The 15,229-nt window shown below is 38.1% G+C and overlaps 1 protein-coding gene across 2 annotated transcripts in view; it reads right to left on the bottom strand.

Moving 5' to 3' along the window:
- Positions 1 to 15,229, bottom strand: part of LOC102232652 (small conductance calcium-activated potassium channel protein 2-like) — an 85,094-nt gene that overhangs the window by 10,742 nt on the left and 59,123 nt on the right. For both annotated transcript variants that reach the window (XM_023331110.1, XM_005810284.2), the window contains exon 7: positions 11,461 to 11,571. In XM_023331110.1, the coding sequence (XP_023186878.1) occupies positions 11,461 to 11,571 (111 nt within the window). The remainder of the gene's footprint in view (positions 1 to 11,460; positions 11,572 to 15,229) is intronic.

Below are 15,229 nucleotides of genomic sequence, written 5' to 3'. Positions count from 1 at the left end.
TAGCTCCATCCATCTTCTTGCCAACTCAGAAAAGCTTCCCTGTTCTCCTGACACTATTTCCTTTTAATATTGTTTTACAAGGCAACACTATTTACTACTTATGGTGTTTCAGAGAAAAGTCTGTTGTACTGGAAATGATTTGGCTGTTAACGGTTCTATTTGTAAAAAAATAAAATATATAATTGTCAACCCACTTCATTCATTTCAAAGAAAATGCATTGACATTTGTACTATTAAGATAACACAGGGTGTAAAAAGCCAATGAATGTGTGTATCACATTTAATTAAAAAAAAGAGACTAAATTATGCTAGCTGGGTAAAAAAAAATCACCTCAGTATCATTGGTGTTTATTTAAACCAGGGATCTTCCTTTTAATTATGACAACAACCGTAGAAAACAATCACAGCTGAAGTGGCCGCCCTTAAAGTAGCTGTCAAAGACATTCCTCATCTGAGGAGAAGAAGAACATTGGTCTGATATAATGATACTGTTGCATGGAAGGCTAATGAAAGAAAGCAATTTTTCTCAGTTTTTCAAGATTTGGTAAAACGGCGATTCAAAATGTCAGAGTCTGCCTAAGGCTTGCCCTACGATCAATAATATTTAACATGAATATCTGATTCATCTGTCGCTATAGGTTGCTACATAATTACAAGACAAGGGTCTGACATGCAGTGGATAAAAAAAAGGGAGAGGGAGAATACAATAGTGAGGAGACGACACAAAGGAAATGTAAGCATGTAAATTGAATGAGAGACTTCAAAGAGATGGAGAAGACTGAACAAAGAACAATTATACCCCCGTCTGAAGAGAACAAAAGACCCCGGCAGCCTGGCTAATCAGCACCCATCCGCTGTAAGGAGAGCCCCTTGCAGACACCCACTACATGTTCACACAGAGTCGGCTGCAGATGAGGAGGGTGGAAGGTCATCGCCCTGGGAAAGTGTTTACACTGACCCAGAGGAAGTCAAGCCAAGACACACAAAGTCCAACATAACTGATGTTGTTAGAGTGTCAGAACATTTCCAGTTCAAAATTCACTTTTCGAGTCCAAATCATTTATGAAGTTGAGGTTTATTATCTGTGGGTTTCACAACTTGCAAAACAACTAAATGCTGCTTTTTAAAATTAATTAAGTTTTTTTTTTTTACAAACTTAGATTAACACTGTTTAAATGGCAGTAAGATTTTACAGTCCTGGACTGTCAACTGCATGGTGGCTCGGTTAGGAGCACTCCTGCCTTGCAACAAAAAGGTCCTGACTTTCAGTCCCAGCTTGGGGACTTGCTGCTTGAAGTTTGCACGTTTTCCCTGTGCATACATGAGTTCTCTCAAGGTACTCTGTCTTCCTCCCTTACTCCAATAACATGATTGTTAGGTTAATTGGTCTTTCTAAATTGTCCTTAGGTGTGAGTGTGTGTGTGTGTGCATGGTTATTTGTCCTGCGTCTCCCTGTGATGGACTGGGAATCTGTCCAGGATGTACTCCACCTCTTGCCCAATGAACACTTGAGATAAGCATCGGCTCCCCTGTGACTGTCCATGGATAAATGGTCATACACTTGATGGACTGTATCATCCCCATTCAATACAGTGTTAAAAGAACAGGCTGAGATCTCAGATTCGTCTTTTATTGTGAAAATTTCCCAAAATATCAAACATGGCTTTGGTGGCAATCTATATAAGACCCAGAGTACGAATCTCAGGTCCAATTTAAAACCTAAAACCTACAGTATCTAGAGCAGAAGTAAACAACCTTTGCCTCCAGAGTGGCTCTTCAAAAAACTTTTTCCAAAATCAATAAAGAACTGTGCAATGTATTTAAATAGAACAGTAACAAAGACAACTTTTGCAGTTCGACAATTTGTTTGAATAGAATATCTGCGTAGATCGTCCAGTACAAAGGGGAGAAAGAAGAATTATAAACCAGAAATTGCAATGACATTTATGAAAAAGATAACGTTCTCAAATCACATTTCAATGCAGCAGATTTACATCTAAATCTTTAGCCAGGTCACTAAACAGCACAATTAGCACTGCTTTCATCTGTAAACCTTTTGGCAGTTGGATATGTCAAGTCATATTCATAAACTGATCAATCAGGGCAGCAGGATTACATTATGATGAATCATGACATGCCCCTCGTGCAAATAACATTGACTGATTGCCGCAGACTGTTTGTAGTTTCCAGATTTCCTGCAACCACAATTACTGTCCACCCCCACCACTGCAGTCTTCATTTTCTCTCTCCTGGGGGAAATGAATGTGGGCAAAGATGGCAGCTCCATTTGCAAGAATAAAAGACTCGACGTGAACCGCTAAGAACACTCTGCAAGAAACCAAACGATGGCAGCGACAGCCGTTCCTTCACCATATGGACCGTATTTGGGAAACCGTGTTGGGGCCATATGGTCGTATTGGGTCAAAGAAGCATTCTGGCTGCCCCCCTACGTGGCTCACCTTATGGCAGGTACATGTGAAATCTGTTGATTCAAAGGGTTTCCCACACTGCAGCATGCTAGGATGACATATTGTTGCGTGTAATCAGTATAAATAGAAATACTGAAAAGATGTCATTATATACTGTAGTATAATTAGAAATTTTATATGAAGAACGAAAAGTGCCAAAATTAATGATAGGAATTGTATTTGCTGTTCTTTCTTGTTATGTGTTAAGGCATCATTTGTATTGAATACAATTGATAATATATTTAGTTATAATAATTTAAATGTTACAATAATGTATCAAATACACAATACAAATAATTTAAATTGCATATAATTATTTGAGTATCCATATAATAATTTAACATTCTTTTCATTTTAACATGAAATAACGTAAATTATTAGTATTGCTTACAAAGAGACCCTATTCTCACTAAACATTTAAATTATGAAGTTATTATGCATGTTATTTATTTATTTATTTATTTAGTGTATGTATATACAATTTACTTAAAGACATCTTGATGAGGAAAATTGTAGACTGTTATTTATTTATAATAATAATAATAATTAACTTATGTTGGAATGAAATTAAACTATTTGTTTTAAATATAGTTTCTATTTAAATAAAAACAGTATACATAAGAAATATGTGTCAACTTTAAAACATTAAAAAAGTCACTCTTAACCTCTAAAGACCCTCAAATGCAAATAAATAGATAAACAGTGCAACTACCATGGAAACCCCCCCATCCTTGTGCCACAGTAACACGTGGCTTTACCTGCTGTGACCTTCCCCTCAAAGACATGGTGACAAAGGGAAGAGACAGCTCTCACAGACCTTTAGGTAACCTAATCAGATTATATCTTCACAAACTCAAAAGACAAAAACATCCCAATACATGAGATAAAAAGCAGAATGATTCACTAATTTCACTAAAATGTGAATGCTATAATACATTCACGCAGTGCTTCTATAAAAATGAAAGTAAAAATTTGAGGAAACCTTATTGGGGCAAAGCATAATGCACCCATGGTGTGTCACCAGGCATCTGTTTCACCAGTGATCCATCTGGTTTAAATGGGAATTAAAAGGCTTTTGAAAAGCAAGTTATTTTTACAGTGCAGAGTGGAAGCTAGCTTTGGAGAAGTCTTCAGAGGTTAGATTGCTCCCATTTGGCCCGTGGTGTAAACATTGGAAGGCAAATGCAGCACCTCCTCTCTGGCCAAGGCCCAGAGTGCTTTGTGAAAAAAAAAAACTCAGAGAGGGGCGCAGCTCTGAACACACCACAGGGAAATGCAAAAGTGCTCTGAATTTTCAGAATTCGCATTTTTCACAATTAATTACATAACTTCATCAAAATATTTGACTTTTGAGCTTGTATGTAAATATTACATACTTCTGTATGTTTCAGTTTACAATGGACTTCAATAACCCATATGTGATCAAAGTTTTGCAAACAGCATGATTTTAAATACACTATATGTATATACCCTAAATGATAAATGCCATTCTGTATCTTTTCAAGTTGTACCATGATCACTCACTACTAGTAGCCATTATCATATTTCCAAAGTATAGCACTAGATGGATATTTGAGCATTCAGTTGAGTTTATTTAACATAGTTGGGTTCCTGACATGGTCTTGACTGCAGGTTGAGATGTTAAGAATACCTTTAACAAGGTTTATATTAACCTGCTTTATCCACTAACATGTACTGGAAAACACAATGAAGCCAGTTTTACAACAACAAGGAAGGATAGGGTGCTGACCAAAAAGAAGCTTCTGCACCAAAACCATTAACCTAAAAGCTTGAAACTTCTTTAAAAAAGACTAAATTTAATCTATCCTGGAAAAGTGTAATGTTAACACAGAAGAAAACCGTTTCAGACATAAGAACATTGTACTAAATATCAAGCATGGTGGTGGCAGCAGTATGCTGAGGGGCTGCATCGCTAAAAGCTGACAAAATGGACAGGATAACTGAGGACTGCCTTCAAGTTCTTCATACACTCAAAGTTCCAACCTCAACTGCATTGAAAATTGAAAGACTATGTTGAAATGTTGTCTAAATGTCAGAAAACCAACCAATTTAAATTGGTTTCATATTTGCTGTCATAAGCTACGTTCAAGGCCTGTTGTGGAGGTGCAACTTACCAATTATTAGTGGGAGTGTATGCCATTACTGTACTCTAGATGTAAATTGAATTATTTTGTGCATCTAGTACATGTTTTTTACATTTGCAGAACTAGGAGGCGAAAGATATCTGGGTTTCCAAACGTCTAGATTTTCTTTCTTTTTTTTTTTTTTTTTATTTATTAGATTTGGAAAACTTTTGAAGTCAAAGTTAAAGATTTAATCTGCAGTTAGAGTTGAAGTTCAAGCAGCAGAAGCATTTAGTTTATTATATTTAGTTTATTATATTGATTGCAGTGCAATCAAATGATTGCATTGCAATCAGTATTCACAGATTTTTCTGTGTAACGTAATTCCAAATTATTTGCAAAAAAATTGTTTATTGGTGTGGGTTTTTTTGTGCAACAATGTCTAAAATATCTGAAATACCAATGCAAAATGCTACTTGACATGCTATTGGCTGGCATTTGCAAAGCTGTCAATCTATTCACATATTTTGAGGGTGGTTGTGGCACCTACTCCCGATGAATAATAGGGTCCACTGTATATTTAAAGGTTTCACTGGAACTGTAAGTAGTCAGTTAGTTTTATCTAAAACATTTTTGTTTTGTCAAAAGGAAAAATCACAATTTGCCTACTCTGCAAAATCTGCAGAGAGTACGTCCACCTTTTTTAACGTTCAGATTAATTCTCAAGACAGTCCTAGGAATAAAAAAAGCTGTTAAACTTAAAGACATAAATCCACCTCAAGATGAGAGCTATACTTTTATGTGCGCCTTGAATGTGCCACATGAAAAAAGCTGAACTCTTCAAACATGAGCAGTTCTCACCTCACTGACAGCAGGGCTGCATTAACTGTTGTTTAATTAACATTATTTTAATCCCATCAAAAGGACAGCCTTTGCTTCACTGAGTGCTGAATGCAAATTAACGCTGTGCACTGAACTGATAAGGTTATTATATCTTTCCTTCAATGTCAGCAACACACCGAAAAAGATGTTCAGATTTCACCATCGCTTCTTGATGCCTGGGTCTAAAAATCTGATCTACAGATAAAAGAGCAGAACTCAGATCATTTTGAAGAGCCACGTCAGGTGAGATCAACAAACACACGTTTCATCTAAAAAGAACAAGTTTGTAAAGCAGATGTCTAAGAAAAAGTTGCCTTCCTGCCAAAGGTGACTGGCTAGAGACTATTTTAGGCTGCGGTACAGAGCCACACCCAGGACTCATTACACAGCGACCCCTCGTTCAGATCAGCTGAGCTCTTCCCTCTTTGGCATTTAACTGACATTCTTGTTAATCCTTCAAAGGGAACGAGACTTTCACTGAGGTAGAAAGTCAGTGTGTGCGACATTCAGCCATTTTTGTGTGTCGGCACATGTACAATTATGGCAGGTTGTAGAATCTATTGTTACATTATTCATTACAAAGCTCTGGCTGATTGTGTTCTTTGCGATAATATGACAGAGAATAGCTCCCGTTGTGTAAATCCACCAGGACGCAACAGCTTTGTTCGCTGGTCTGTAAGCTGTAAAGGGCAGGAGATAATTACAGGTGCGTATGTAGTTGAACCTTTGACGGAAATATCAAGAAGGAGCACGATGCCTGCATGACAGCTCCCTTACTCAATTGGCAGCTTCACAAATATTGGGATGAGCTACAGCAAGAATATTACCTTTATAATCAACAGCACCATAGTGCCTGAGGGACCATTATAAATCGATTACCTTGAGAACTTTGGGATTTTGGGTAATTTCTTTTGTCTTAATGTTGGAACCTCATCACAAGGTCAACCACAATGTGTGTGAAACTGCCAAGAGAAAGTTTTGATTCAATATAATAAACTAAATGCTTCTGCTGCTTGAACTTCAACTCTAACTGCAGATTAAATCTTAAACTTGGACTTCAAAAGTTTTCCAAATCTAATAAAATTTTTTTTAAAATCCAGACGTTTGGCTGGAAACCCAGATATCTTTCGCTTCCTAGTTCTGGGGGATCCCAAGGCATTACTGCGTCAGAAGGATCCATGGGTCGTATAACTTCAGCTAACTTCCTGTCTGCCAGAATGGAGGCCATACAGAACAGAGTGATAACCAGACGCTGCTACAGGAGCAGTCCGCAATGAGATTGTTGAACACTGAGGCAATCAGAAACAAAGACATGAGATAAAACATTTAATTAATTACGCGCCCTTATCACAAATGGAGGAGTAAACGAAGGAATTATCGAGACGAAAGGGTTTAGCTGATGTAAAATAGCCAAGGATAGTTTGTGTTATGCAACACTACCTCATTTCACCACATTTTATTTAAGGTTAATATCTGTCACAGTTACAGTCATATTTCCTGGGATTGAGGGTTTATGGTTTGTTGAACTGTCTTCTACCAATACTGTTACAGAAGTGAGTGAATATTAAGTTTTTCTTTTGCAAATAATGACTTAGCACATTCACATAGAGTATTTGTCCTAGGAAGAATGTGTCTGGAGCTACCTATCACTGTTGAAAAGAAGAATGCCATTCTGTATATTTGAAAGGTTAATTTTTACTGAAATTAATAAACTTGTTTCTGGCTTTTACATTGCTACAACAGTTTGCCATAAGCAAACTGAGCTATCATCTTGTTAATGTTAATCTGTGTGCTTAAGAAGATTTAGCAGACAGAGTGTGAATATATCTAATTACAGTCTTAAATTGAATATTAAAACATTTTGGCATTCAGGGCACAGCAGCCATTGTAACAACATTGCATTGTCCAGACAGTTTGGTCTTCTTTCAGAAGAGCAGTATGAAAGTGAACCAAGCCAAATGAAGACATGAAATCTTTCACTATTCCCCACAAAACAAGCTGAAACTCCTGGACTGGTTATTCCTCTCCTGTATTATGTCTTGGTCAACCTGTTGAGCTGGGAGACACCCTGGTTTTAAATAGCACAAAAAGAACAAAAGCGTTCAGCTTAAGTGAGATAAACAGAGGGTCCACAACAATATGGAAAATCAGTTTCTGAAGATAACACAACACATCAATCAAAGACAGTACGTACAAGCTACACAAGATTTACTGTCTCTCCTTTCAAACAAAATGACTTCTGTTTCTGTGTTATCAGTCAGAACCATGAACTCAGTCAAGTGTTTCCAAGATTAATAGTGGCTAAATAGGAGTCCTTATTTGCTTTTGAATAGTCAGTGACATTTTAAGATGAAAGTGTAGTGTCTCATCACCCAGAGAAATATTGTTGTCCTTGGAGAACATTCAAAGCATAAAGTTTTACAGTGGGAAAGATCAAATAAGGAAAGGCCCAGATTGTTGCACAATAAGGAGATTGTTGACACCTGGAGTTGAAAAGGACCACATGTGAAAAGTGAAAAGGTCTTAAGATTTATCTTAAGATTTTAAGCTGGTCTCACAGAGGTAAGGTCTATGTGCTGGGGAATGCCAAATATGGTATTGGATATGTGTTGCGTAGAACCCTTTAAAAGGACTGTGGACTGTGTCTAGAGATCAAATGTGATTTTTCTTTTTTTTTAATAATTGGGCCAAGTTTTCCTCATGATTTGGTTTCTCCGACTTGGGCTGTAGTTTGAAATAAAATCTTTTATTCTTGAAGCATCACCACATCAGCATCTTGAAGATGACAACTGAAAATACGTCACAAAGGATGAACTCCTTATCTGATTGGGGCCTGCTTTTAGGTTGAGTCCCTTGACTTGGCAGATTTAAAACAATGATTTGATCACACCTCTAAGTTTCAGAGTCACTTTGACAAACTGCAGCCTCCAGCGAGATAGTAAATATAGTAAACCTAAAATAATAAAACCTATTATGACTAAATACCACAGCTCAATAAAATGAATACAAGCATGACTCAGAAATAAGTATTCTGTAGGAAAAGTCTGTCGTTTCAAACTGAAATGCAACTAACATGACTGTGTTGATATTATTGCAAAAACACTTAATTTCTGTTTTCCAACAACCATACACACAAAAAAACAAAAAACTAATGAAGCTTTTATGGAGGGATACATCCTGCTAGGGCGAGTAAAACGACCAACAAGTAACACAAGGAGCTTTACATAGAAGGGGATATGTTTGATTTTCTCTTTACAGTTTAATACCTTTAACTGTATAAACATTGACAGGCAGATGGTTCAGCCAATCACCTGACAAATATTGCCAAAAAACTGCCCTATTTCAAACAGTCTGCAGCCAGATGGTTCTGCACAACAAACCATCTGGCCAAGCAGATTTAAAGACAATTCCAACATACTGGATTTTCCTTCTTTAACTCCAATAAGTGCAGCTGAGTCTAATGCTTGCTAAAAACTTCAGCAATATGAATCACATCTAAACCAAAGAGTGAGAAAATCATGGATAACTTCAGAGTTACTGAGGACCAGCTTAAGATCTTAAGATCAAACATTAGTGGGCAAAACTCAAGATTGAGATATCTCCTACAAGTTTTGGATTAAAGAATAGAAAGACACAAAAAAGTAAAGAATAAGCATTTACGTTTTCACAATGATGCAATTGTTGTAGTTTCTTTCACGTGGATTTTGTCAATATGATCTTTAAGGGTTGTTTCATTGTGTTACACCTTATAAATTCATAAAATTCTGATCTTTGCATTTCTATGAAACGTTCAACATAATTTTAGTTATTTGATCAGGACACTTGACTTTATTAACATCTATGCTCGACTCATAGATCCCAGTTATGTGGCTTAGGAAACTAGTACCTGCTAAGCTCAAATCAACTGGGCTCCACTCAAGTCTACACAGTTTGGTCATTTTCCATTACAAGCGAGTACCACCTTACAGTAGGTGGGGACATCATGGTAAGGCAGCTAAAAAGGCGGTAGCAAAATTTGTATGTGACAACACAAGACAATAGAGGACTTTTTCTGGTTTAGGATTACTTTGTCTAGCTCCTCTTTATTTTTTTCATCAGCCACCAACACAAAAATGTCTGCAGTATTGCCATTTTCCTTAAAGCTTGCAATGCACTCAGTTATTGTTGCAAGTTATTGAAATATTAAATATTGTAACAGAGTGGCTCTCAGGACTCAACCAGTGTTGGCACCCTTAGAAAAGCATTGACTGGTACTCTCCTGAACTTGCATTTTCAGCTTGAGATACTTAATAAAGAACTCAAATTGTTTCAGAATCTATCGGAGAATCCTTAAAGCTGAACTGAAAGCCGAGTCAGTACTAGTCGAGCTTTGTCCCCAGAAAATAAGCGACAAGGCAGCAAAATCCCACGAAATCCTTTGGAATGACCTCAGAAAGCCCAGAGAAATGTTGATCACTTTGTAAGATTACAAGTACGTCTTCGTGGTAACTGTAAAGAAATGGAGAATGACTCAGGACTTTTGTATATGTAAACATTGACAGAAAACCAATCATGTGCATCATAATTAAATGTCAAATGTCTTGTGAAAACAGATTTGGACGAACTGAAGAGAGACGGCAGGAGGGCGAGGTGAAAGTCAATAGCTCTAAAGCCTGTTTGCTTCTTTGTTGATATTTTATCCATGCTCAAATTATTGATCACTCAACCCCGTTCAGACACCCAGATAACCCTGCTGCCATAATGTACCCTACATATTTGATATGGGAGCTATTTTTAAAACTTGGGTCTTTCAGCTGTATGAAAAATTGAAAAGGACTGAAGGAGGGAGGGAGTGAGAGATGAAGGGAAGGAGGCGTGGAGGGGGCAAGAAAAGGAGAGGGTGAAGGGTGGCAGAAAGAGAAAGAGGGAGAGAAAGGGATTTACTGTAAGAGAGACAAATGTCAAAGGAAAGGGGAGGTGGAGGGATGGCCATGTAGGAGGAAAAGGAACGGTGATGGAAAGAAAGAGGGAGGCAGTAACAGAGGTAGCAGAGCAGGCTGAGCTGGATAGATGACCTTTTATCGCTCAAATAACACGGTTCTCTGTCACAACAATGCAGGTTGATGGTGTGATGTGGTAGTTTAGGAAGGTGAAAGATGCAACAGTTTTACCAGATATTAAAATTCAGTGAAATCCTGCAATACTGAACCCACAGGAAAACAGAAATGTGTGCTTTTCTTATACAAGCACGAACTGGGTTTTTATGAAATGAACTACAAAGTAGTGCAAACATGCTAAGTGGAAGGAAAATGAAAAATGGGTTTCAGTAATTGGTACACAACTAATGGACGGGACTTCATGTTGCTGTTTGTTCACTGAGGTTCTCTAACAAACCGCTGAGGTTGTCACAGCTGGATTTATGCTAAGATCCAATTAACCACAGGTGAACTTTACTTGCCTATTTACCCCTTAATGTTGACATTAAGGGGTAATGTACACATTAAAAGTGTTTGTGTTTTTCTGTCAAGATTATAAACTGAACATCGATTGTTAAATTAGGCATTTAGAATACTGTTATTTAGTAAAATAAAACATACTTGGGCATAGTTCCAACCACTAGATGGAGTCAGTCCTTTCAATACGATCTTTGAAATGTGTTGAATATGCATCAATAGGCATAAGTGGAAAACAAGTGTGACCTTGCCTGTGAGGTGACAACACTGGATCAGTTATGAATGGTGGATTTGGAAGATAATTGTTTACACTGGGGATCATTTAGGATTGAAAAGTAAATAGAGTTAACCAGATATGCAAAAACAAGAGTTTCATTTGCAAAAAAAAAAAAGAAGCAAACTATGGGTCCTTTCATAGCACCATTATGCACTCTTTTAGTTGGTCTACCATCAAAAACACAGATAAAATACAATAAGATCTTTTTGTTATAGTACAGACATCTGAAAAAGTTACAGGGCTTGAATACTTTTGCAAGGCATTGTTTGTGTTCTCTGCAACAACCCACTGCCAAGTAAAACCAGGCATATACACACCCTCTTGGTGAGCTGTGTATCCATCATGAAGTTGTGCACGTGTTTCTCAGCCTTGGTCAGCTCCAGCTTCCTGGCTACCACAGCAACCACCAGAGCTGTGCATCCCGCACCCTGAGAGAGACAGAGGGAGAGAGAGAAGAGAGGCGGAGAAAACAAACACTCAGTCAGGATACAGACGCATTAATATGGGAGATTTCTGGATGGGGAGCTACCCCAGACAATTGAAGGTTTGCAAGGGCAAATACGAGGAGCTGAATGACAGAAGGAGAAGTGAATAGGGGGAGAGGAGAGGATTAGGAATAACAGCTCTGCTCCAAATCCACATTTCTTCACGGTGAGAAGCAAGCCAAATCTATTTTCACTTCCACTCCATCTGGTGTAAGATGCTTTCTATATATTCCCTACACATGCAGCTGAAAAATATACCTCCTTTTGGACAAAAAAAACTAAAAAAAAAATCAAGAATCGACACCACCTACTTTCATTTAATTATATGCTGTCAATTTGAATTACATGGTGTCAGTCTTCTCCTCTCACCGGAGTCTTGGAGGCCTTCAGGACGTGTGAAAGTGTAAAACACAAACCAGTTTGTCTGTATTCCAGCTCAACCCACATGGGACACATGACAAAATTCATTTGGGAGAGAGTGACAGCAGCCTCTCAACCAGAAAGACATGCTTGAGAGGAAAAGAGGAGAAGGAACACAGAGGAAAGGCAGACTTAATTAACTTTCAGATTAGACGCTGTTTTGAATGGGGCTGCTGAGTGCTCACAGGTTCCTCTGAAGGCGGCACACACACCGAGAGGAAAGAAAGGGAGAAAGGAAGAAGAGATACGGTGAAGCATGGAATTATGGAGGGAGGGATGAATGAGGAGACGAGGGTGTGTGCATGCAAAATAGCAGGGGAGGAAAATGGAGAAGAAGGCAGTGTTAATGAGGTCACATATCTCCTGATAGGCAATGAATTAAGATTAAGAGTGGTTAATGAAAGTGTACAAGTGTCTTCCTTCCTGCTTGTTAGTGTGTGCATCTCACAGGGAATGGAGGGGCCAGAGGTGGAGAATAAAGGAGATGTAGAAGAAGACAAACACGAGTTTAGAGAGCGAGTTGAGAGAGGGTGCAGCATTCCTGAAACGTGTAGGAAGGAAAGAGCCAAGAATTCGTGCACACTCTTAAAAGACAAGAAAGGTTTGCCAAAAATAAGTTTGGCTGGCTTCAGTGAGATGCAACGCACAAACAGGCATTAGTGCCCACGTCTATGCTCTCATCCACTCTATTTGCGCTCATACAACAGCTATGAATAAAATATGATGAGAGCCAAAGGAAAACCCTTAGAGCATTCATACATGTGCTCAATGAACGAGCGTCACAGTACGTGCAAATACAGCGCTGTTTGCATGGGGGTCCGTCCTGGTCAAGATTAGTGGTGGAGCGATAGAGGAGCGATTGGTTCACCAGGGCAGCCCAGTTGTGTGTATGTGCATGCATTTGTTATGGCGTGAGTGTGTGTGTGTGTGCTCTTCTGTGTGTATATGGGAGTTTATTTATGTATGCGCCGGCATCCATTTGATTCCAGCAGGGTTCCCTCTGCAATCTCCGCAGAGTGACACGACTGATGATGGCTGTGCTGCTGTGATTTGTTTTATACGCCTGTCGGGGTGTTTCCCTTTGGTTCCTCCAGTACGGCGCAGCCGTCTACGCAGCAATCAGAAAGAGGGGAAGCTCCATCTGTGCTTGTGCAGTCAAAGCAAAAAGCGTCTTCATGAATGTTGAGGATTCTTGTGATAAAATAGGTACAAACTCAAGCTGCTCAGTATGTCGAGTCACAAGTGTCATTGCAATATTAATGCGCGTAATATCGCAACTACAAAAGATTGCTTAGAAGGAATTGTTGATGTTGTATTATGTTGTCACACATGCAAATTCTGTTTACCAGTAATAAATTTGAACAGAGACCTTCACTAACCCCAATGCCGACAACTGATGGGCATTTTTAGTGAATAAGAGTTCAGAAATAGTGGTAGGGAAATCACAATGAGAGAAAAGTGTCAGAAAATGGTTTAGTATTTATATCGTCATCGCAATTTTCAAAATTAGTATCCAAATTATGTACATGTCCTTTAAAATCATGCAGCCCACACTGCTATTCAACAGCTTGTAGCAAAGTTACAGTCATGTCTTCACCAGTCTCACAACAATGTTCCTCTTTCAGAGACGCCTCACGTAATTGATGATTGCAGAAATTTTTGCGCAGCTCTCTTAAGCTCCCACCATGGGATTTTCATCATGTCTAGACTTTAGTTGGCCCAGTGCAAAACCCTAATTCCTTGTATTCATCCATTGTGTTGTGCTGTAGATTCTTCATTAATCTGTTGACGACCCAGATTAAGTCAAACTTGAGCAGCAGAACAAAAAGTCTTAGATTCAACACTATAATACCTTGGTAAACAGAGGAGGTCATGGTTGCCTTAGCAACTCCTAAGCAGCTGGATCATTATCCCTCCACTACCATACTTAAGAGTTGGCACAGGGTTTTTAATATATTGTTTTTCATTAAATATAGCAGTAATGGCCAGAAAAAAACTCTTGGTCTGATCTGTTCAAAGGACATGGTTCCAGTAGTCCTAAGGATAATTCAGGTCCAACTTTCCAAACCAATTTTTTGTCACCATAATCTTCTTAGAGAGGATCCTTTCTACTAGCAACCCTTCCAAACCAGAACTGGTCAGTATCTTTCTAATAAGACTGTTATAAACTTTAACTCTTAAAACACTTTTAGAAATGACCTTTAAGAACTGTGAAGCACTTTTGGATTAAGTTGTGTGTGCATTCAAAATTGTTTGCTGAAATATCCCCAGTTTTTTTCTGTCTTTATTCCCACTGACCTGATTTTGAAACTATTTCCAGTTGCTTTTTTTGCTTAAGCAATAAAGTAGTATGTAAATAAACTTGACCTTCCTTGTAACAAACCTGTATGCTCCAAAGACGGAAACTGCTAAATGTCATCCCTTTATAAAGGGATGATCTACAGTATATTATCGATGATAGGTCAAATGCACTTGCACCGCATAGCATCCATGCCTTCTATGTACGCATCCACATTATTTTTGAAATGCAAAAAAATCCCATTCATTTAACTGCTCAGATTTACAGGGGAAAACATGTCTGCTTTTGTTTTTATTTCCACTAAACTACTTTAAATCCCATGGCAACTATGAGTAGTCAAAGCTTTATCAGATCATGTCCTATGTAATTTGGGTATCTTTATGAATTGTTTGGAAAAAGGTGGGGAATCTAGGATGGGACATGACAGCTCACAACAGTGGTTGTTGTGATTTAAAGTAATCTGGCTATAGAAAGATTTTGTTCAGTAAATTTATGCCAAGCATAGAGAAATAAACCAAAAGAGAAGCTTGACATTTAAAGAGCCTGACTATTATGGGAGATTTGTAATGCAGTATCAAAATATCACTACTAGACTGTTTCTGAGTAGAACTATTTCAGTATTTCTCTTTGCTGTTCTTGGTTTCCAGTGTGTTATAAACAGTCAAGCCTTCTTTGAGGGATTATCTAGTGTAATTTGTGTGCACACTACAAAGTCTGAGACAGACAAACATGTTTAAGCAAAAAAAAAAACAACAACTGGAAATGGTTTCAAAATCAGGTCAGTGGGAATAAAAACAGAAAAAAACTGGGGATATTTCAACAAACTATTTTTAATGCAGAATGCATGCACTTGGAGGATGAAAGAGCACAAAGCCATTTGAA

The sequence above is a fragment of the Xiphophorus maculatus genome, chromosome 3 (assembly GCF_002775205.1).
Source record: "Xiphophorus maculatus strain JP 163 A chromosome 3, X_maculatus-5.0-male, whole genome shotgun sequence".
Taxonomy (NCBI): domain Eukaryota; kingdom Metazoa; phylum Chordata; class Actinopteri; order Cyprinodontiformes; family Poeciliidae; genus Xiphophorus; species Xiphophorus maculatus.
The sequence above is the reverse complement of the archived record's forward strand: the minus strand, read 5'-3'. Positions and strand labels throughout refer to the sequence as shown.